The sequence below is a fragment of the Mycteria americana genome, chromosome 10 (genome assembly GCF_035582795.1).
Source record: "Mycteria americana isolate JAX WOST 10 ecotype Jacksonville Zoo and Gardens chromosome 10, USCA_MyAme_1.0, whole genome shotgun sequence".
Taxonomy (NCBI): domain Eukaryota; kingdom Metazoa; phylum Chordata; class Aves; order Ciconiiformes; family Ciconiidae; genus Mycteria; species Mycteria americana.
The window spans coordinates 23,372,791-23,397,771 of NC_134374.1; the positions used below are offsets into that span (position 1 = coordinate 23,372,791).

Here is a 24,981-nt window from a genome sequence, read left to right on the forward strand (position 1 = left end):
AGGTCTTTTACAAGCTTCATTTATTTTAGAGGAGGTAAAATACCAAAAAGGGGACAGCAAATATGCCAAACAAATAGTATCTATTAAGCTAAGAATCTATGTTGTGTATTCCTCCATTGCATTCTGCACTGTTAAAAAGTCACCTTCATCTTCCCAGAGGTTTTTCTGCCTGTGTGCAGAGGGGTTACTATGAATGTGCAAAGTAACTGCAAGAAGGTAACAGATGATGAACAAGCAAGGTGTAGTTTATGATCATTTTGTATTCATAATGAATATTGTAGCGCAGTACAAGTCCTCAGTAAGTGTAGATAAATATGAATTAATCATTTATTTTCATTTAGCAGTATTTCCACAGTTTAGAGATTCTACATACTGCGTATCACATCTCAAATGGAGTACTTGCGGGTTTTGGTAATTCTTTATCTGCAGTTAATTTGGGGGACAGGTATTCTTTGTGGATTTTTCTTTAAAATTCCTTTTATTTAAACCGTGAGCATTAGTTAGTCTCCTTAGATTGGCTTGAAGACGCTTAATGTTACAGCATGGAAAGGTCTGTTATGAGAAGAGCTCTCATACAAAGATAAACTATTAAATGAGGGGAGGGGGAAGTATACATCAAAAATATCTTTGCATATGGAATGCAGTATCTTCCAGTTGGCACAGCCTGTGGAGGACTTGTTCAGACCGTCATATGCTCATGGAGTTTATCCAGAGTAAACTAGATAACATGAAGTGGAAAGACGTTAAATTTAGACCAAGCTTCTTGGTAGTATGCTTTTAGGTGATAATTAGTTCTTACGTGGCATAGTGTGTACAGAATAAGTAGAGTTTACATACTTATGGTTGTAAAGGAAAAGTGTGATGAAAGAGTACCTCAGAAAATAATGGAAAGTAAAATTAATTGGCTTTTTAAAGAAAAAAAATTGCTTTGTTACCCTAATTCCATGTTAATAAATTGACTTTTAGTATGCTAGATTACATATTTCCCTTATTATATGTGAACGTTGATTACTGGAAACACTATTTTTTCTTTTCAGAGGTTGAAAATGAAGAACTGGGAAAACCTAGAGTCCTCTGGGCAGTCTACTTCAACATGAGAGATTCTTCAGAAGTTGACAAAAATTCATATGATGGTTTACCCTCAAATGTTTATGTCTGTTCTGGACCAGACTCTGCTTTAGGAAATGACTGTGCTGTCAAACAGGTTGGGCAGATCAGTTTTTTTGGTTGCAGAACTTTAATTTTAAAGACCTAGGGAAGTCCAATACAGTCTACTTTTGTTCTGGGTTATTCTGATTTATGCTGGGTAATTAGTACTAATACAGCTATAAAACTTCACAGCTAGACATACAAAAAAATCTTACTTAATAAGCAAAGTGAATGTCAGTGGGATTGAGAATGGAGGAAACTTGAGAAAAGGTCACTTGATATAGTAACATTAGGAGTAGCAGATATTTAATCTGAAACAGGTAGAGGGAACCTGGAAGGCAGCTGTACCTGAAGATGATGATCTTCATAGAATGCTTATGTGCTCTAATACTGTGGAAAGGAAAAACTGTCAAGTAATTCAGAAATATAGATGATAATTCCCCAAAATATATAGTCTTTTCCCTGTAAGTTTAAAGAGGAGGTACAGTAGCAGAGAAGCAGTGCAAATCAAAGATCAGAAAAGCCTATCTACAGTTCAAGTTGGAAGGATCATCAAAGTAGTTTAATACTTGCAGTACATGTTGGGGGAAAAAAACCCAGCATAATTACTAATCTGGTACAGTAAGCTATCTGTCTCAGTTTACCTTCTCTTTGCCTTAGTATCACTGTATTAAAAAATTATGGTGTAATTGTGTCTCTGAAGGAATTGAGGGGAATGTCATTCTATTCGTGACCTTGAGATAGTATTTGGCACCGAATCACACTCTGTTCTGATTTTTAGTTCTCAGTATTTGGGTGTCTACATATCTAGTTCCTGCTAACTAGAATCCTGAACTGAGAACCACTTGCAACTTGCCTAGTAATAGGCGTATCATACCAGTACTCAATTTAAGACAAACTACTAGTGCTTTGAAATTGGAGGTGAAGAGTGAAAGCTCCCTAAACAAAACTAGGTAGATGGAGAGATGGTGGAATAGCCACCTTCTGCGTTGGCAATAGGCAGAATATGCAGGGACACCAGATCTTCAAGGGTAGGTACGTAGAAATTCATAAAGAACTTCATATCATACCTCATTGCGTCTTCCCCACTACTGTTGAGCAGAAGACATCAAGATCATGCGAATATGTAGATTACGACTTGTTCAACAAAAGATGACTACAGGAATGCTTCTCCTTTGCTCTTCTATTCAGAGATCCACCTTGATAGGGAAGATATAAATTCTTAGGCAAATCTACCACAGCAGTCGCTGTGGTGTCAGGGTGCTTTCAGAGCTAATGTGAGAACACTTCTACATCTTTGTAGGACTAACTGGCACTAGTAATTTTTAAAGCTGTTTCTTAATGGCTGTGTTCAGAGAATGTGCATGCCATCTTTTAACCAGTTGCAGGACTTTTTATGAGTAAGTCATAAACCTCTTAAAAATAAGATTTTAAAGTGGAAAGGCTGACATAGCCTGAACTGTAGGGTCAGAACAGTATAATTAAGGGCTAATAGTACCCTTCATTTTGCTTTACAAGGCAATAATTTGCCTCCCAAGAGGATAAAGAACTGTAAAGACAAAAAATAATGCAAGACAATTATTATGGTAGCAGTTTTAAATTGTAAATGAGTTCTTTTCTAAATGATTTTTTTTAACTGTTATTTAAAACAGTGCAAGTGAAAAGCTGTTTAAATACACTTAAAACCCAGCCTATTTCTGATTCTGATAGCCACCTTCTCTAGCATTCAGCTTTATTTTACCTTAAGAGCTCTTTTTCTTAACAATGAGTAATGGTATTATAGATCAAGCTGTGTTTAAATATTCTAGGTGCTGTAGTTAGCCTTTGTGTTAAATCTGTTGACCGTCAGTGCGATAGATGTTGAACAAGCAGATCTCGTGGGAGAAACAAGAGCCTAAAACACTGCCTCTCAGAAAGAGTAGATAGAAGCTACACTTTTTGGAACCTGTTTTAAATTTTGAAACAAATGGTCACTAGTTAGAGTGAAAAATATTTTAGTGCAAACACGTTTATAATTAAAAGTCATAAGGGAAAATAAAAGTGAGGAGCATATGTGAGAACAAAGTGAAGAATAGGCTGAAGATAAAGCGGAACCCTTCCCATCTAGCATGTAGGTACCTTCTAGACAAGCAGAGGAGGGAAATATGTGTAAGTTGGTATGCCTTCTACCCCCAGATCACTTCCATCTTCCTAGCAACAGGATGGAAGTCTCCAAACATGAAATATTTACAAACTCATGGATCAGTACACTTTAAAAAATGAACAAAAACCCACTGTGTGTATTAGTCTTGGAGATAGCTTGGAAAATTGAATCTAATTTCTCTGACCAATTCTGTGTTTACTGTTTTAATGATACTTCCCATGATTTATGTTTTCATTACCATTAGTATTACTAATTTCTCTATGTCATGCTGTTTGATTGTATTGATGATACAGTATTTAGAAGGCAAGACACCACAACTTTTACAGACAATTATCCAGCTACAGCTCAGTATACAAACGACTTCATTCTTGTTTTATTTTAATTTAGTGTTAAATTCCTAGTATAATATTGAATAAATTTTGACATCTGCTTTTACTTGCCCTGAGGATAGGCTAAATAAAATGTAAAGTGCCATTTATGATTCCTTCAAATTCTGTATGTATGGATCAGGTAAAGCATCTGGCTTCCAGTTTTCTATTTTTTCGCTGCTACAACCTGACATGAATTATCATGTTCTAAAGTAGTATCTTCCCTGAAGTATTTTAGCTTTGTGAGGCATCTTCATAAGAGGAAAGAGGAATTAAAAACTGTTCGTAAGAGGAAGCACTAAAATTGTCATGCCAATATTTGTCCTTTAACCTGTTTACATTTTTTTCTATATCTGGAAGGATTTCAGAGTTATTCAAGTGTGTTGTATTTCAAACTACTGTTAGTTTGGTAGTGTTCTCTGTAAAAGTGCTATGAAAGCTCATACAGCTTGTCTACATGCTGTCAAGGTGCGTAGCTGGGATACAGTAAAACAGTAACAAAACATAGTTTTGTTCAGCTGCAAAGAGTTATTAAATTAGAGTATAGATGCAAGTGCTTTACATGCTTAGGTCTTAATGCTTAATTCAAATGTACACACTTGCAAGCTGGTACACTTAACTACTAAATATTGAAGGAACTATTTACTAACTTAGTTACAATAAGTATCAAAAATGTTATAATGAAGGAGCCGCTAAATTATTATTTGTTATTCTGTATGACTTCAGCTGGATAAGGTTAACTTAAAAAATTGGTAGACCTGAAAGCACTCTATACCATTAAATTGTTCAATTATAATCAATGTCATGATGTCCTACATAACATACTGAGAATTTCTTTCCACGTTCAACCTCGTAATTATTTGACCATTTTTGGAGCAGATATTCGCGACTAATTGGAGACTGAATAATTGTTGAGAACTGCATAGGAAATGTTTGTCTGCTCTAGTTTGTCATATATTTAGTGCAAAGTATGACACTTTTTGTCAATATTCTATTAAAGATAATAGTTTAAGTATATTTTTTGGAGTTTCAAGGACAAGTGCAGATTTGAAATAAAAAGTCTTTCTCTTACCTTCAAAACCTTACTTTTGTAAACTTTTTGTAGGATATTTGTAGCCCCTTGCCCCCTAGACTTACTAGGCAAGGTTTTTGAATTACAAACCCGTGTGTTTGAAGTAGAGAATAGAATTTTTTGTATATTTTTTCATATACTAATCTAAATAGTTTTAAACAGTTTCAAATGGGTATGGAAGAGTGAAATTTAGGAAGCAGAATGAAAAATTAAATTCAACTGAGAGTAGACAGGGTCATTTAAGCAGTTAATAATGGAGTCCTACATCCACGTGCTGGTGATACAAATCCACTGCTGGTGGGCAGTGAAGTTTATCACAGAAAGCTGTTTGGTACATGCTCAATGATGTATTAATCTGAAAACAATTCCCTCTTGTCCAGGAATCCGCATCATGTAATCAGCCTTTGCAGTTGGCATTAACTGACCCTACTGTCAGCTTTTTCAGTGCAGTGTCTGGTAGCAGTATGAATATAAAGATTAAATGCATTCTTGCCTAAGTAGGAGCTCTCATCACAGGTCATCTTTACGGCATAGTTTACTAAATAGACAAAATAGAGAGGCAGTATTCCTTTGTCTTTTTAGAAACCCAAAACATAACTGTGTTCTGTATCAGTTGTCTCTATTTGAGTTAGAAGCTTAAGGACTTGGAAAAGAAAACCTTTATGAAAATGTGAAGTGCGTGTTGATTCAGTAAATAGATCCCTGAGCATCTCTAGCTCTTTTTTTTTTATTATTATAAGCTCATAGATAGGTTATTTGCACAAGAACATGTAAAACTATATAACACTAGTTAACACAGCTGCTTGCATTCTTGTGGGTTTTTTAAAGGATTTTTGGCCTCCTTTGTTTGTATAAAATGTCTGGTTCTCCAGAATTCTAAGTTCATATTATTTTGGTTCTTTTTCTCCCAGATTTTGTAGTTGTATTTTGTATGTTGTAATAACAGCTACCCTGATGTTATCAAGAATGTGTTTCTGTTTAACGTCTTTCATTGCAGTGGTCAAAAAATTTGACCTTTCGTGTGTACTTAATTTCTAAACCTTGATGGCATGAAGAGTAAGTGGCATTGTAAATTAAATCCTTGAGCTGTATCTTAAGAGTAACTGTCTTTTTATCTAAATAACAATGGCTTATACAGTTCTTTTCAGAAAGGCGCAATTTGTGCACGTAGGTGTATGCACATAATACACTGAAATTAGACATGTTTTTTGAATAAATTATAAATGTATCCTATACAAATATGCATATATTTTCAATGATAAAATTCCATTAGATAAGAATAGTTCTCAGTTGAGCTATCTCTGAGCTGTTCAGAGAAACAGAAATGGAAATTTTTTTGTAGTTTTTAAATTTAAGAAGGAATTCCCTATAGATATGATGTAGATCGTACATATTAATAATTTCCTGGCTTTGCTTGTCATGTGAAAATGATTCTTCTCTCTGGAAAGAGGCAAGATCTTTCCCATGTTTTGCATTTGACTGCGGCTAGGGATATTTTTATAGTGGAAAAGATAATTTTGCTTGCAAAAAATCAGCTGCTTTGTTCTCAATACAATGTAGAATGGCCAGCATTTTTTAAAAAACCCTATGCTGTGACTGTCCTAGTAGAACAATGTGAAAGGATAGATTGCTTTTTCTTTTTTGAGGACTGCAAGAAGGAATGGATTTCCCATGTGTTTACAATACTGTCAAAGTATTAAATCACTATTGATTTGAAAGAACAGAGGGTAATCTTAAAAATCTGTAAAATATTGCTGCAAGGTATTATTACATTTCAAGGTAAAGTTTATTTTATGCTTTTTTTCCTGAATAGGCTGAGGCTATTTTCCAAGAAATGTTTCCTACAGAGGAATTTTGCCCACCACCACCAAATCCAGAAGATATTATTTATGATGAAGATGAGATTGCACCAGAAGAGTCTGGATTCAGTAATTCACCAGATACAAAACCTGAACCCTCAACTGAGGAAAGCAGTGGCGGAGGTAGTACTGCTGTTAAGAAAGAAGATAATGAAGAATAAATTAGCTCTGTTCTCTTAGTAGAAGAGGAGGTTGACCCAAACTAAAATGTAAGGGAGGAAGGGTAAGATAAAGAGGTTTAAAAAATCATAGCCGTATTATTTGCGGTTGCCTTACTTTCCTTAGCTTGAATAATCTTTCTTCATCAAATAGTTTCATTAATAGCTGAGACATTTCTAAGTAGTCATAGGTTCACCAGATCCAGGGGTGTTTGTAGCCAAACAAAAAACATAGAACAAAGCATTTGAATTTAAAATGCTAAAATAGGATTCATGATTTGTTGAGAGAATTTGGTTTTGTTTTACATCTTGGAAGGAATCCTCAATCTTTTAAACAGGCAACAAGTCGAAACTAATCAAAAGAAAAAATATGCAAGTTTGCTTACCAGTCAGAAGATGATCTGCTGATACAACGTATCACAGTTCTACTAAAAATCATTGGATCTGTGCTAATTAAACAGTTGAAGGTGAGCTTCACAATCTGTCCTTCAAAGTGGTTTTACGAATGGAACTTAAAGGCAGCAATATTGACAGTTGTAGAGTGGCTTTAGAATATGTAATAGATGCCATGTTTAATTTCTATAATGAAAGATTTCTTGTATGGTTTTGAAACTGATGCCACAATTTAGAAACAAATACAATCCAGTAGATGTTCCTCACATGAAACTATTTTACATTCAAATTTTTTTTTAATAAGATCTAATAGATCACACATTTTCACTAGTGACTTAATTTACTGTAGTCAGGAAAACAGCACAATTTAAACTTAATGCTAGATTTCCCAACAAAATTTAAAATCATAAATGGAGCATACGTGTTGTTAGCTTCCCTGGATTTGTTGCAGTGTTTGGGCCTTTAATAAGCCAGTAGTTAATTTTTTGAAGTATGGTGTCTCAGAAGTTTAGATGATCATCAATTGAGGTTTTTTGTGGTGGGGAGAAGGTTCAGCTGATAATTCCAAAGGTTTGTATTGATCCCAGTTAATAGGATTAAAATTAGTGCGTTAGCTGTAAATTATGCATTTTGTAATGATAAATCGTAAAGCATTTATACAGTAAAATTTATTGAAGTATTTATAAACCTAGTTTGTATGAAAAATTACAAAATGAGAAAGCTGTTGTAAATGACCATGATAAACTTGCACTTCTTCTGAACAATGCTTGAAATTAGATATTCAGATGATGAAGAATATTTAGCATTTACTTAAAGATTTACCTTAAAATGTACACCCAATAGATCAGTAGTATATCTAAATATAGAGATCAGTGAATTTTGATGAGTCGGGGTTTAAACTTCTACGTGAACTTAGATATAGTTCTAGCAGTGCTTAAATACTGTACGTAAATAAAAAATGCCATTGAGTAATGAATATTCAGCACTGCCTGAACTTGACAAATCCAGGCTTTTGCACAGTTTCGCAGTGCACGTGCCTGCCTTTAAAATGGCTTCATGCCATAAAGGTTAATTTATTTATTTTTTTACAGCATAACTGATACAGTTAACTTCACTTTGTCTTGCATCATAATACATTGTCCAATTTGCATTTCAAAAAACAGTTCGTTAGTGTTTACATTCTTTGTTTTATTGGATAGGTACCGTTGTGTGTATAATCCCAAAGTCCTCAGAAAAATATGTGGTTGAAATATTTCCAATGTTAAACAACAGTTATCTTTGGATGCTTGTGATTGAGCAGTTATTTATATATAGTAATAAGCAGGCTGCCTCTTCATTTAGCTGTAATTTTTACGTGTATTGGAAAGCATGAGTGTAATTGTATTGAACATCTACAGATCTGTAAAAGAACTAAGTGGAGGACCTAGTTCCTGTTTGTCTTTCAATAATAGGGATCATAGTTGAATTTTTCATCTTCTATGTTTACAAAGAAATGGTTTGATGAAAATTAAAGGTTTGCTTGCAAGTGCATTTTTCTGTGTTTTCTTTCAATTACGCAAGAAAAGCGGTTCATTTGTTAGCTGAGATTTCCTGATAATTCTGTTGTCTACTTTCATCATGTTGACATCTGTAATAAGATTGAAGTTTACCTGTGTGACAGTATGTTTATATAAGTTAGTGAGTTTACATAAAGCAGCATCTTAGTGCTTTGTGTCCACGGGAAGCTAAGTTTGGAAATATTGCAAATTTGATTTTAGATAAGCTGGAATAATCTACAAGTTGTAGACTGTGACTTTACACTACATTGATTGCTTAAAAACTGTTTTCATGTCTCGTTGGTATGGTGAATGGAAACATAAAATGTTTTTCCTATGGTACTTGAGTACCCAATAGCTCACTTGTGATAGCAGTAGATAAGACTGTTGATCTTTGTATTTTACAGAAATCATGCACTGAACTGCATTTTGTTCTTGCTTTGAATGATTTAAGCATACAAAGTGAGGGTTAGGCTTATTTGAAGTAGTTTTTAAGGCTTGTCATACAGGATGTATTCAAAAGATAACATGACTTTTTAAAAACTGGCAATTTATCTGTAGGATTATTAATAAATCAAGTTAAAGAAAGATAAGGTTAATTGAATTTTTAAACAAGTAGCTGTATTATCCTTCAAGCACCTTGGAGCTCATACAATATTCACACCTTTCCTTTTTTTTTTTTTTTTCCTAAGGAGTGCTTTGATATGTTTGAATTCCTTTTTTAATGAGTACTTTCTTTTTAACTTGGTTAATTGGATTAACCCTTAATACTCAAACAGTCAATTCCGTGCCGTTTTCCCTTCTGCTGTTGTATTGCCTTATCTGTATGACTGCAATTAGTTACTGTTCCTTTGGAAGTATTTTCAGCCATGAAGCTGCTACGTCTGCTTTTTCTGGTGATGATGATGCTTAGGGCCATTTGACAGGTAATCATTAGAACTTAGATCCTTGCAGACTATGGGGTCTTTTCTCCTATCATTGCAGGGGGATTTATGTAGGTAACTCCTATTAATGTTAATGGGACTTGCATGTGTAAATCCTCCTTGCATCAATGGGAAAATTGACCCTTGAAAAAAAATACCTTCATGTTAGACTTGCTGATTCAGAAATGTCCAGGCACTGTCAGCTCCTGTGTGGAAATGTGATGGAGCGCGTGCTTTGTGCCATTTCACTGAAATGCTCTGAAGAGGACTTGGGGAATTTTCAGGGGTTTTATCTTTTATATTGGATTTCATATTTTTCATACACTTCCGAATCTTGTCAGAGTTCCTCTAATGATTCTTTTTATGTCGCTAGTATCAGTTTCACTTCTGTACTCAGGAGGTTGCATGGCTCCTTTTGCTTCGACTCTCATTGCATTTTAGGGCCCTCTCTCTCCCCTCTAAATCTGTTTACATCAGCAATGGGAGTTGCAACAGCTTAATTTCAAGAACAATTTGCTAGTAGTGTATTGATTAATGGCAAGTCAGAAGTATTAAAATACTGTTTTCACACAATAAGAGACTAGGTCCCTTACAATCCATAATCTTGACTGGTGAAAGGATAAAATGAATTTCCTCAACACTTTTCCAGGCTGGGAGTGGGAAAACACGTGAACTGCCCGCTTTCCTCGAGTGGTGGAGAGAAGAAAGGAGAGACAGACAAACAGATGGAAATAGCTGAAGCAAGATTGCTGTAGTGGGAGAGGGAGGATAAAATGGGGGCTGTTTGTCACAACCTTCATGCTCCGAGATCAATTGAGTCTTGCACTTTTATTTCCCCTTCTGCTATGTGAGATTTCTACACAATTTCTAACAGTTTATGGACTCTGGGGAGAAAATATAGATGTGCTTTTCGGAATGAGGCAACAACAATTAACCAAGAACGGAATAACATGTAAATGGAGTAATAGCTAGCACATGCACTGAGGACTTTGCAGTACAAATAAGGGTATTATTTTTTTGTTTACCTTGGATATGTTTATCCATTCTTTATTGTGCATCTTGTTGCTCAGTCAGTTACTAGTGTAGATCTTTCATATAATCCTCTGCAGTACATCTTAGGTTTTTACTTACCTGACAATTTTATATCAGTAGCAAATTTTATCACCCCTTTTCTTAACATAATTTACAAAATCATTCAGCAGCACAGGTTTGAGATGATTCCTACTTTTTTGCTAGCTGTCAACCAATAGTAGCTTCCTTTTACCTCTGATGGTTAGGTTTGGTGTTTCTTAATGAGGGATCCTGTCAGAAGTTTCAGGGAAGGCTAGCATCACTATAATCTGGATATTCCGTATCCATCAAATTGGACTCTTCAAGAACTGTTGTAGGTTTGTGAGATATGGCTTTTCTCTATGAAAGCCTTGTTAGCTCTTTCCCAATATTATGCTTTTTCATATCTAATAATTCTTTCTTTACAATAGTTTCTATCAATTTACCTGCTATGGTTACCACTGAATGAAATCTAATTTCCATAAAGCAGCTCCGTTGAAAAATAAAAAACTCTCCTTTAAGGAAAAGAAAAGTTCCAAGTCATCCCCTTAAAAAGTAAAAACTCTGGTGTCAGAACTACCCTAAACTGCTCCAGAGATCCCTCGTAGCTGTTCTGCCATAATGAATGTTCTCTTCACCCATTAATTATCAATACGCTCTGCAGATTCTGGTGGGTTATCTGCTGTTGATGCCCTTTTTTATTTTTCCTTAGGATTCTGTGACTGCAGTTAATGCAGTTGTTAATTTTCCAATTAAGGAAGCAAGTTACTGAGATCACATTATGAAACGTAATTGATTTGTGTGTGTGTACAATTCTTAACAGAATTTTTTTCCAATAGTATTAATTATCGCTCTGTGTGTGTGTATATTATGACAAAATTATTAACTCATAAAAGTTTATCGTTTAAACTTTTGCAGAAATCAGCCACTGTAGAATGTTCAAAAGTTAGAATTACCTGCTGTTACCAAAACTGTCAAAAATATGTCAGATAGTTGTGGTGGCAGGGCAGTTGCTTGCATTCCTTGGGTAAGTAGTAATGCGAAATACCTTTGGTAACATGTAGAAGTAGTTGCGACACTGGAAGTTTGAGACACTGATATAAAATGTTCATTTATTGCAACCCCCTTTAATAGTAAGATTGCTTCAATAATCAGATGGAAATCTTTAGGTGTGTATGATTTCAAGAATAACTTTTTTAATGTGATAAAAAGTTACCGTAGAAGGATACTTCCAGCTGTACAGGTAAGTAGTATGAAATGGTCAGCTGTGTGGAATTCATATCGTCAGCCTCATATCTAGCAAAAAAATTACTTTTGGTGGAAATAGAGCTTATTAGCAATTCCACCATTATGTTTATTTACAGGCTGCCAGTTCCTGTTTATAAGAGTGACTGGTTCTTCAAAATCCGGATGGGGAGCCAGGCAGGAATGTTGTAAATCTCAATGACATTTGAGATTTAGAAAGTTGACAGTGAAGTAACCAGGAAGATGCAGTTGTTGACTGCATGGGAGTTCTGATCAGAGGAGACTTTAATAGAAAATACTCTTCCTGTCACAATTCTAACAGACAATATATTTTACACTACTTGCATACATTGACAAAAGAGATGGAAGGTATCAACCTGAATGTATATCAAGCCCCAGATGTACTTGAGTAAACAATGGTTGCATAGACAATGGTTGACTCCCAGTGTATATAATGCTGCTCAAGTGGCAGTTTTATGTAGGTGTCTTCTCGATCTTGGGGAAAAGCTCCTTTGAGAGTGTTGCAAATTTTATAACTGGCCAGTATACTGAATTCAGTAGTATACTTCTTCACCTGATTTTAGTTTTTCCTATTACCTGTCAGAATTTTTTTTACTCAAAAAGATTTAGGCATCAAGTGGAACTAAAATACTGTCTTAGTGACAGTCTAATCTTTTGATTACCATAAGAGGCATGGTGCAAGGAGGTTGTGCTGTTAATACAGCTAATGCTGATTATTTAGGAAATCTCAGAACATCCACATTTTTAGATACAGATTTTCAGGATCTCATACTTCCTTCTGAAGTGCCACCCCGTAATTCATAATATATTTGGGTCTCTGGAGAAGGTTTTAGTGCTGTTCCTCTGTTCTGTATGGTTAAGAGTTCAGTAAGTGGGGCATGCCAAAGGCTACGGACACTCCATCTGTCTTCTCAAGCAGAGAAGATTTCTCTTCTGCGGTGTTATTGCATGGTAGCAATCACCACTGGTGGCTAACAGATGTGGCTTCAGCTTCTGTAACTGCTTTTTTGCTGCTCCAGCATCAGGAAGCTTATTCTCTAGTTGAGTAGCGGTAGCTTTATCTCATTCCTTTTCTTTTTCTCTAAGCATGGAGCTGGACTAAGAAGTGCTTCTCTGTTGGAAGTGATTGTTGTCTTGATCCTGAAGCTGTTAGGTTAGTAAGTCATATTAGCACAATGGTAAAACATCTGGATAATGTCGTGCTAGACTGCAGTTCATTGTACCTCAAGGCCTAGTTTACAAGCCATAAAATCAGTGTGGTATTTGTTGGTAAGCTGGTATTCTGTACCTGAGTTGAATGTCCAGGCTGAGGAACCAGTCTCTTTGTTACTGGCTGACATCATACTAAAAACTTGAGTCTAGAAAAGGGTAGCTTACAAGAGTCTTCTCTCATTAAAAAAAAAAAAAAAAAAGAAAGAAAAATTTAAAAAAATCACAAATCCAAACACTTCTGTGCTATGTTTTAGACTCTGAGTACATAAGAAACTTTGTAATGGCCAATGTGGAATTCTGAATGTATTCTGTTTCAAACCCAAGCATATTTCTGGAGCTCACCCAAGGGAAAGCCATTTAATCATGATGAGAGACCAGCTGTCAGACCAATGTAACAAAACATTTCTCTGCTCTGGGAACTTTTCAGTAGTGTGAAAGTCACTGCAAGTCATGGTTGAGTCCTTTGTTGTGAATAAATTATCCAGTGAATTCAGCCTTTTTTCCTGTTCAAAAATTTGTGTAAGCCCTAGCTAAGTACCTTCAGTGAATAATGTTTAGACTATAGATTATTCAGAGAGAACCCACTATATGATTCTTACAGCAACTTATTAGAGAAGTAGTGGTATTTTCCTGCTCCATATTTGGATGCTGAAATAATACATAAAACTTAATTTTAAAAATGGTGTATTCATTATTACATCATACATTTTTAAGACAAAAAAATAAAACGCTTTTATGAAAAACCACAAAAACACTATCTACTATTAAGGAAGCCATCATAAAATAACTTATTTTGGTGACACTTGTACATGATGCTTGCATTTTCTTTCCGTAGAAGTTTTAAGCCAGGAAAACTTATATTACTTTCCAGACTCTCAGTCTGAATCTAAAATGAAAATGTGAGCACGGTAAAAGCTAATAGCCCTCTCAGTTACATTTTAAGGACATATTCATCTCTGCTAAGATATCACTTGAAATGCACACTGCGTAGATTATACATTTAAAAATTTGGTTTGCATCAAATCTCTTCAGATGGCCTATTCCAGTGTCATCTCTGAAAATGCATGCATGTGCACAAATGTAATAAAGGGGGGACAAAGCAGTACTTAAATGAAGAGTAACAACAAGCAGTGGCTAATGTATCAACTTGGGATTCAAGAGAAATGGATATATTTTTTGGCTCTGGCACTGGTTTCCTCAATGAACTTGGTTGAGTCATTTCCCTTTAATGTCGTAGTAAAAAGATGTAAAATGGTGACAGATATTTTCTGAAGCCTTTTGAGAGGTCAATAAAATATAAAAGTAATATATGTATCTGAGAAAGGAAAATGAACAGTGTTAATGATAACTGTAAAAATGGATAGCGGTAATACTTGAGTAAAGGTGCAAACGATTTTCTGGGAAGAAATCAAATACAACTATTATAACGTGATTGGGATAGCAGATGTTTTGTTAGCCAAGTCCCTTTTTCCATCTCTGACATTTTCTTGTGTTTCACAAGTAAGGTTTCACCAATCAGCACAAACTCTTTGTTTACTGCTTAATAAAAATAACATAAAATTATACTTTTTTAAAAAAATCTTTTTCTGATTATGCATATTTTGCTGGCAGATTGTAATGCATATTGCTTCATTGTTTAATTAGGACTTAATGCTAATGTCATTAACATTCTATGTGATAATTCAGTAGGTTGCCTATTTATAGACATAATGATAGTCGTAATTTTTTTGTAGTAAAGTGCTTTTGACTGTGCTATTAAATTAAAAATAAAGTTACTCTAACCTGACGTTAGCTTTCAGTTTCATTGTCCATGCTCCAGTGAATCTGAAAAATACTGCTACATGCACTAAATGTGGGGTTTTTAAATTATTGATTATTATTTTTTTAATAGAGCCTAACTCATCCTTTCCTTTGAGAAAGAAAAAAGAAATAGACTGAATTAAGCAGGAATCTCAGAAAACTGAGGTCTGAAGTTTGAAATACTGTCCTCCTTGAAGACTATTTGGAGTTATGACACTGAATTTAAGTAATCAGAATCTTACCCAAATTTTATTGTGTGGTACTGCTTATAAATCAGGTAATTAGACAGCACTTCACCTTTCAGTTTATTACCACAAATATGGATGTGTGCTTTATTTGTGGTTATAAAGTGCAAAATAACTGCTGAATTTTGTACCCCATGTCATCTCTGTAGTATGGACAATGAATTCTGTGGATTTCTTTCTACACAGCCTTTTTCTAAGCATTTGTAATACCTTCTTTGCATAAATGATCTCCTTTTCTAGGAAGGCTTTTAAATAAAGGCAGTGGGATACCTGTAACAAAAATCAATAAGCACAAAAATGTGAATGAAGTACGCTTCAAGGAGCTCCTAAAATTGTGTTGCGGCCCTACTTTGGATAGTATTTCACCTGCTGTCCTTTTGCACTTAACTTATAAATACAGTATATACACAGTGAACATATTGTGCACAGCCTTATTTTAATTCACCTTTTTACAGCTTGAATTATGCGTACTCGTAGGGCTCTATTTCTACACTTTGTAACACGTCCCAGTTTAATTAAACAGGTCTTTTCATTGTGTGCTCTACACTCTTTAATCTTTGAGTCAAACATGATCAAGGAGGTTTAATGTTGCCAGGCCAATGAATAATACTTGAATAATAAGGGGGAAGTAATAGAGGGTAAAGAAAATATAAGTGCTGCTGGTTCCCTGCCTCCATTATGTACACGTAGGGTGTTCTTGGTGGCGGGAATAAAATTCGGTGAGAGGTGATAAAATAGTTTGTACTTCATGGGCTCGGAGGACTTGCGGGCAGGCTGTGGTGTCCTCCCTGTGAGGCTGATGGCGGATGCTTGCCAGACGGGGCTGAAGGCCACCGCTGCCGATGGCGCGGCCTGTCTCCTCTCTGGCCTGGATTGTGCCTGGGCTGGCACGCCTCAGCAGCGAGGGAAGAGAGCCCTTGCGAGGGGGGAGCGGGTTCGTTTGTAGGCAGCGCTGAGGAGGAGGGTCTGTGTGTCTCTGCTCCCTGCTCCTCTCGGCTGCTGTGCTGAAGGACTTGGCGCTCCTCTCCCATCTACCTGGCATTCCTGATGCCTCTTCTGTCCAGGACGTACGCGGTTAGTCCAGAGGGAGAAATAATCCCCCTTCTTCCTAGGTGGTTACACATGACCTCGTCACTTCCTTCTTGAGAAAAAATGAACAAACTAAATTTGTGGTGCAGTGCAATGCAGGATGGCACAAGTGAAGGCCTGGCTTTTTGGGTAGCTCCTCTGAATCTCTTGAAGCTTTGCAGTCAATAAATAATGGCTTCTCTGGCCAAGAATGGTCGCTGCCAAGTGGGAAGTGCTGTTACGGCACCTCAGCGGTCAGCCTGCACTCACTGTTTTCAGCTCCACAGGAGCTGAAGTGATGAACCACCACTGACCAGCTCATCCCGCACAGGGAAAACTAAATGCAACTCTGGATGTAACTGTGGAATTTTGTGGATTTTTAGAGGAATTTGAGGTAAGTTTTGAGTTTCTTCTAGGCACTTCTGTGGCTGTCATCCTTGGTGATTTTGGAAAGAAGACTAAGAACTAAACAAGCTAAGAAAATTGTTTTCTGAACTGGAGTGGCGTCTCAGTGCGGGGCTGAGAGAGGCTTCCTCCGGGAGAGCTCGTACTGCGCTGCTCTCTGAAGGAGCATTCTTTACCGTATTGAGTCTGGTTGGTGTTACGGATGCTGTGGTAGCTTCACACTGCAGGGCTTAAACCTATTCTTATTGAAATCAATAGATATTTTTCTTATAAAGCCACTTGGAAAGGTTTTTAAAGGATTATTGGAATTTTTGGATTACCACAGATGAATTCATTCTGTTTCGCTGAATTGAATTACAGCATCGTATCTGTTGCTAGTGTATTAATAAAATGTATGAAGCCAGCCTTAAAAGGTAGTTCCTTTGTGAAGAGACTTTTTTTTTTTTTTTTTTAAGGAATAAGCAGGAAGGATTTTTCAAAGATGCGTATTTTTCTCAGAGTAATGTTGCATACAGACTGGAGATTGCTTCTTCTATTGAATTGCATAATGAAAAATCAATCAGTTTAATGGTTGACAAACTTTGACATTCAAATAAAAATGTTGCTGGTGTTTTCATAAAGACCTGTAGGCAAAACTAGATTCAGTGACTTTAATTTATGCAATAGTAAATGTCTGCCAAAACATCGTACAAATGACTGTATAATGAGGCAATAATAACTATGAGGAATGGAAGGAAAGCAAACAGAGGCCAAATTTCTCAGTTTTTACAGATTGCATAATTTCACAAAGCCTTTCAATGTAAAATATGTTTCTACAGCATCCTTTTCAACAGCACATTCTGTTTTGAAAGCAATTGCTCAAAATCATCAAAACACATTTATCTGAAACTGTTGCATAGTATCAGATTACAATGTTTAGTTTTTCTGCTTGTTCAGTCTTCTACCCTGCTGCGTTTACTTCTTGACCACTTCTCATCTTACCGTATACTCTGCAAAAACTAGCTAAATAAAAAAATCCATGTTCATAGTGGTTCTATTATGTTTTTCATGTGCCCGTGAGCAAAAGGAGGATAAGAGAAGTCCTCCTGTGAAGGAGAAAAAGAAAACAGCAAAAGGCTTGACAAGCTGCTGGTTTTGCCTGTGTGTTGGTTGTTCTGACTGTTTTGGGTTTTTTATTTTCTTTGATTCAGAGGGGAAAGAAATCCCAGTAAGGGAAGAGGACATCTTCATTCCTCATTCATTTCTGCTTTTAATGTATGTTTGAACACAGTACTCGGAGGAAGAGCAAAGGGAGTGCTGAGCCATGCTACCACTTTCAGCCTTTAGGCACTGCCATCCTACAGGCAGCAGGCTGGCTTAATGCATCCCATTAGCCTCTCTCCTTGCTCAGATGTTGTCTAGCTACAAGCTTTTCAGTGTCGCTTAGTATCCAAGATATTCATCCTTCTTCCAGTCACCTTTACTTTGCTCTTGCCTTGCCCTGTTCCTACATGCTTCTGGGAAATTTCCCTTCCCAGCCCTAGGATAGGCTTCAAGGAGCAACTGGATGACCTCCAGTTCTATGAAGATGTCTCAAACTGGGAGATTGAGGGGCACAAAAGATTGAATTAGAGAACTGGTGTCATGGAGGTCCTGACATCAGCTGAAATTTAATACAACGGAAGTAGAATTCCTTTTACAAAAAAAAATTCTTTTCTACCCATACCCGTTGATTTCAAAGCATGGCTGGCTGTTACTCAGGCTCTTGCTCATGTAGATGGCAGTGTCTTGGCTGTGAGCAATTGTCGGCTTGTTGGGCTCTTGGTCACAGAGTTTTTGAGTGCTTCATTAATGTCAATAGCAAGTTTTGCCTTGCTTTCCTCTTCTTAGCACTGTTAACTACTTGAATCTTGTAAGCTTTGCACAGCTTTCAACTCCATTCCGTTCCTGTGTGCTCTGAGTGGTTTTGTTAATTTTTTTTACCATAATTACACCAGCTTGATCCAATTTCCCGTTTTTTCATTTTCCTTTCATGCACTATCCCAAGGTTTGAATACCTTTTTAAAACTGACTTATAAGATCACTAATTTTTTAGTATAATTATGTGTCTGAATTCAAGATATTAACTAAACTAGATGTAACTTTTATTGCATTGCCTAACAGGGGAAAAAAAACGTACTCCTCCTGTGCTGCATTCCAGCCCTCACAAGAGAACGTAGCTGCTTTACAGCCACCTGCCCTCGCTACTTCAGTTGTCGCCTGCCTCTTGTCCATTTGACTTACAGTTATGTTGGGTTGAGTTCTTCAAGGTAGTGACTGTGTCTCTTTCTATTTCCGTAATGTCTAGTAACCTTCTTGGTCCTATATAAAATAATGTGCCAGGTGACTCACACATTATCGCTGGTTAATTGTGTGGTTTGCCACTTCTTTTCTCGAAGGAAATAATCCTTTTCATTTTTGTTTCAGGAAGTTCAGGAGAGTATTCTCTTTTCATTCCATGGGATTAATGATAATTATGCTTCTTTTCCACCTTTATCATTCTTTTGATTTTTGTCTTGATATGACGGCTGATTTTTAGTATCTCTGTTTTATAACCGGCAAAAACAAATTGAAGAAGTTAATTGATTTCCCTACGGCCGTGGAAGGAACAAATGGTAGAGCTCAGATTAAAGCATTGTTCCCATTTTTTCCTTCTAGCTAAAATTAGAGGTAAGTTACTCTATACCTTTTATTTCTATAGTAATTTGTGTGGTGATCTCCTAGCATTTCTCTATCAAGGAGAAGTCTGTAGTATGTTTTATTCAAGAGCTTTGCATTACCACTGATGTTAATGCCTAGATGGAAGCTGGTATGGTAAATGTCTGTTCCCAAGTGTAAAATTTTGTTGTTGTTGTTTAAATACAACCAACTGTAGTATTTATTTGTACTGAGGTATCTCACAAATATTTAATTATTTTAAGGGGTAATTGTTACACCATCTTTACACTTTGGAAAAGCTGTTGCCAGGACAGAAATACAGCCATGGCTCCAAGTTGCGTGTGGAGGGTGCGACCAGGGACTCTGTTCTTTTGCAGTAGGGTTCTGGGGCTTTTCAGCTCTGTTTTTTAAGCAGCATGTGATAGGATTGTGACCTACTGAAAACAAGGTAAAGCCTGTTAGCTGTCCTAGTGTCCGTCATAAGCAAGGGAGCGTGTATTTGAAATACTCAGGTATTTCTTTCCCTGTCATAGATGTGAATGAACTCTTAAGGCAAAGGGGATTTGATACTTAAAAGTTTAAACAGTTACTCATGAGGACACAAGTTTTTATCAGTGTTTGGGAGATTTATCTTTCGTGTTGACACTGTGTGGCATGAAAGGAGCACACATGTTGCATCTAAAGAGCAAGACAATATTTCATATTTACTGTAAGATGAAGATGGGCATTAAAAACTCTAAAAGAAAATACAAACTTGAGGAGGTAGTAGCTGATTGACATCCGTGGAAGTCATTTTTCTTTTGTGATTCTGGCATTTCATGCATTGCTAAATGTCATCCACAGTGATCTGTTGTATGTGTCAGTAAGCGATACAGTATGACAGCTGCTCTTCACCGTTCCATAGCATCAGTTCATTCAGTAAAAAGCTTCCACATGTTTTTATCTTTGTCTCTTTCCTAACAGTTCAAAATAAAAATAGGTAGTGATTACAATTGATACTGAATTCTCCCCAGTGCCAAGGTCTTGAGTAAGCAGCCCTATGTGCTGAATAAATTATTAACAACAGGTCTTCTTTTCCTTCTTGGTGTGGTGCTATAACGTACATGAAGTTCCTACAAGCACACTGTGCATTCTTAACGCTATCGCATTATGCTGGCTTCAGCGTGCAGGCGCTGCCATTCTGAACATTACTTATTCTTCTAGCCAACATTAACAATTTTTAAAATGTTTTCATTGTTGATAGGTAATGTTGTATTCTGTACATATTATCTTTAGAATGGATGTATGGATAGAAATGCTGGCTTCATAGTCTGAAGTTAATCTTTTTTCCTGGTGGCATATAGTTAGGAGCGTATATAACAAGCACAGGTGGAATTGAGTTTTTAGCTAAGCCCTATTCTTACATATGATCATTGTTATGTGACTGGTTTTAAGAAAATAACATATTTATTCATTTTATGTCAAGAAATATGGCAAGGTCATGTACTTCTTACTGAAATCTCTTTACAAATCATTGCTATAACAGTGTATTTTAAAAATTATTGTATGCATTCTGAATCTTTTATGATTCTACCACTTGTAAGTTTAAAAAAAAAATCTTTAAAAGATATTACTGATGGTACTTAGTAATGCATAGGCTTAGCTTTGATATATTTGGTTATCTTGCTAGCCCTGTTCAGCAACAGTTGTCAGTAATTTGCTTTATTATTTTTTTATAATTAATGTAGCTACAGTAAGCACAGTAATCTAATATGTAAAAAACATAAAATACAAGATTTTTTCCAAGTTCTAATTTAGAATTAGATGCCTGACTTCAGTCAGAGAAGAGGCTGGTATCAAATGCTTGCTTCTGCCCTTGAAAACTTACCCCTAAAACTATTCTGGCAAATGAAGTGATACACATAGTCTATATTCTTGCTTTTTTTAATTGACTCAGAGCTGCTTAGTTGCAGTAGATGTGCTACTGCCGACAGCTGTTGGAAAAAATCTTTTAGATCTAATGGTAGAGGCCTGTGATTTTTGAGCCAGAAGGGCTGAATTCTGTCACTTTACAGCTCTGAAGTTCTGCGTACCTTAATTTTCAGACTCCTACATCTTTGAAACTGTAGGTGGTACAGATTTGGCTCAGGTCATTCTTTAGAAAATGTCTTTTATCCTAAACTATAAGGGAACCAATATCCACAGAATATGAAATTGTCAATCAAAAAGGCTTAACTTCTTAAACGTGTTGATTTGCGTGGTTATATAATTTACACTAAATATCAAGCACTGTATGAGATACTTAATAAACTAAGAAATAAGATTGATACTGCTGATCTACAAAATGAGTCTGTTTCATGAAAGTTATGCAAAAGATTGCTGAACTGAGACTGCTGTTGGCTTTAAAATCATATAATGCCCAATACACCAACAGATAAGCAGTGGCTATTTCAGATGTTAGATGGGTAGTTAACATTTATTTCTTCTTACAGTGATGTAGTTCTAGGTGTACTCAGTAAGATTTCTGTAATGTCAGACAATGATTGTTTATGTGAAAAATGAGCTGTAGTGGGTTTTTTGCATACCACCATCTTTTTTGTTCATTGCCAAAATGTAAACTTTACCATTTAAAAGGAGTCTCACGCAGTAATTATAGTGAAAAGGAAGATTGGGAAACACCGAGTTACGTGATGACAAAGAATATGGTTTTCAGAGTCAGTTTATCTCCTGCTGAAATAGAATAGGAGTTGCATCAAGTAGGGTTCTTCAGTTTCTAAACTAGTTGTTCATTAGATACTGTATCTTTCATTGTAGATCTCATTTTCATTGTAGATTTCAAATTGTAGATCTTCAGATGAAAAAACAGATTCTAATGACATTTTCAGTCTAGTGGGCTCTTATGTGAAGCTTGCCTGTAAAATATTTTATTTAAACATACTTTAACACCAGAACATTCAGAGACTTGTCAGGGAAGGAATCCAGCTTAAAACCACTTCTGAAACTCTGTGCAAGAAGATATATTTAGCCGTTTGTGTCTGAGTTAAAGTGAACAGGTTCAGAACTGTTATGTTTTTCTAAACTCAGCTTCAGTTTTGGCAAGCCATCCTAGATTGCTCTGTAGGTAGTGTTGAAGTTGGAGCTTCATAGCTAAATAACCATCAGCACACTAGTTTGTGGATACATCACAAGTAATTAAAGATGAAGCAACAAAACTTTCTCACTTCTTCCTGACTAAAGCATGCTTTCTCAGCAATAGAACTAAAACAGTTTGCTAACCTCCAGCACTTGTCTCAGCAGCAAAATTGAAAGTATTTTTTGTCACCTGCACTGCTGTCAGCAGAAAAAAAAGTAGAAAGTAGAGGAACATAATTTCAGCACTAACATAAGTATCAGAATGATTTACCTGTCTGTTCTGCTTCACTTTCATCTCAGCTTTCAGGGCTTCATTCATCAATCTTTTATTTACACACGCATATCTCATTTTTACACAATTTCTTTCTCCCTGACCAGATGGCTGCGTTGTCTGCTCGGTGTTCATCAAAGAGAATGAGAAAATACACGGATGCGTAGTGTCATCTGGGTAGGATTTGGCTAACTCTATTTTTCAGCAGCAATTTTGTAAGTATTCAGACAATGAAAAAAACCACTTAGACATTTCAGAAAAATACCACAAAATTATCACATGTATAACTTATTTTTATCTATATGGAAAATATTCTCTCTCAGTCTATGCACCAGGTTTGTTTCATCACACACAGCCATTTAAGTGGTAGTAGTTTAGTAGGATTAATATAAAACTGAAAGCTGGTCAAAAAAAGAAAGGTACATCTTAAATAAAATGAAGAATTCTTTTAATACTGATTAAAAAAAAAAAAAAATGCTAGTATTCGTTTGAATAGCATATACAAGTGCTGTAGTAGTTCAATTTATATTTCATCTGTAGTACCCATTTAGTCTGTATATGGTTCTGTTTTTAGAACAAGCTTAGTGAGTTTGCTTCCAATGAGCTTTTCTTGAAATGTGTAGAGCTTTTTAGGAAGAAACTTGTTCTATTCTTAAAATGCTTTCAAATCTTACTCTAACTTTTTGCAAAATTATTCTCGCCTAATTTCATGTAACCTGTCTTGTCTGCAGTATTTCTAACAATTTTTTGTTGCATTCTTAGCTTCTTAAGTGCTATTCACATATAAACTTAGCCTATAGAACTTAGCTTTAGTGTGATGCATTCATTTTTGCACCTTGTTTAAAATTTAATATATACACAGTAGAAATAAGTATTAGTAATTATATTTCCAATTTTTATGAGTCCCATCATTGCAAACTAGATATTTTCCAAGTGCTTATTTGCTCATTTTCTACCAGACTCAATTTCTAGTTTTTGTTTTATAATAGAGTTTGTGATTGGTCTGGAATTACTTATAGGCTGATTAATTTGAGTAATCCCAGGCAAAGCATGGAAAAGAAAAAGTTCATAGGGAATTCCATTCCATTCCTTTTGACAGTTGGCATTGTATTATGGATGACAAGTATCATTAGATGAATTTTATATCACTTTTCAAGATTAATGTTCATAAAGGTATTTGTACCTTTATATATTACATCTATTTGTACAGATATAATATATATTTTATATGCAAGTTGTTGGCTTTGCTAGAACACAAAGTTATCAGAGTATTATGAATAGAACACATGTAGAATGGATTGAAATCAGCTAAGAGACCTCACAAAGGAGCTAACAATGGGAAATAGTCTTTGAAAGGCAGTATTTCTGGCAGGGTAGAAAAGTATTATGTTCTTCAATATTCTTATCAATAATGTAACATAAATATTGTACTACCACTCAGAACATTTGCCACTGACAAAATGATTATGGCTTAATAAGCATTGACAAGGACAGAGCCATTATGCGTAGTAATACAGCTTGTAATGGTAAGCATTGGCCATTATAATAAACTACATGTTAATGCTGCTGTAGGCAAATGTATTCTTGTAGAACGGGGGAAATAGGTTATAACTACAGAACGGACACTATGTCCGGGAAGGAAGTGACTTTGAAAAGGCTTTAAAAATAATGGTAGTAAGTGACTCAACAGAAACTTCCAGCAAATGCTATGTAATAGAGGATAAATTTGATAATAATATAAAAATTACTTTATGTACTGCTGAGGCTAGTATGTTTTCATTTTTGATTCTGCAGTGTGTTCTCATTAATTCTAGTATTTAAATTGTAAACAGTGTTGAAGAACTTACAGAACGTAGGGAAGAGCTTCAAATGTGAGTCAGGCTAGAGAAACACCTGTAAATTAGAGACTTCAAGGTTGGCTTGCTGAGCTACTAAAAAAGAACTTAATAGGATAACTAAACGTACAAATAACTTCATTGGATCAAGGTTTGTGTACTAAAGTCTCTGTAATGCAAACACAGCAAGGACTAGACCCTCAAGCGAAGTAAATTCATAATTGGAAACTATGAAACAAGCAACCAGAGAAAGTGATGGCTTTTATTTCTCAAAAGTCTTCAGACAAAGTCTGAATTGCCTTACTGCAAAGTATATGAGCCCATACAGGGCATATAACAAATTGCTGGAATTAAAGACTGAAATTCTATGACTGCGACATGGAAATCAAAATAGCTCATTTAAAGTAAATTTCTGTAAATTTTAACTTTAAGTTAAAAATAC

The 24,981-nt window shown here is 35.7% G+C and overlaps 1 protein-coding gene across 3 annotated transcripts in view; it reads left to right on the forward strand.

The window, feature by feature from the left end:
• CHM (CHM Rab escort protein) overlaps window positions 1-24,981 on the forward strand; it is a 99,813-nt gene that overhangs the window by 64,126 nt on the left and 10,706 nt on the right. Inside the window, exons 14-16 of one of the 3 annotated variants that reach the window (XR_012777265.1) lie at window positions 1,038-1,204; window positions 6,546-6,800; window positions 22,812-22,919. Coding sequence is in view for 2 of the 3 variants with exons in the window: in XM_075512878.1 (XP_075368993.1) it covers window positions 1,038-1,204; window positions 6,546-6,752 (374 nt within the window). In the remaining variant the exon portion in view is untranslated. Of the gene's footprint in view, window positions 1-1,037; window positions 1,205-6,545; window positions 8,671-22,811; window positions 22,920-24,981 lie in introns of those variants that run through there. The other 2 variants (XM_075512878.1, XM_075512877.1) reach the window with 2 other exon arrangements.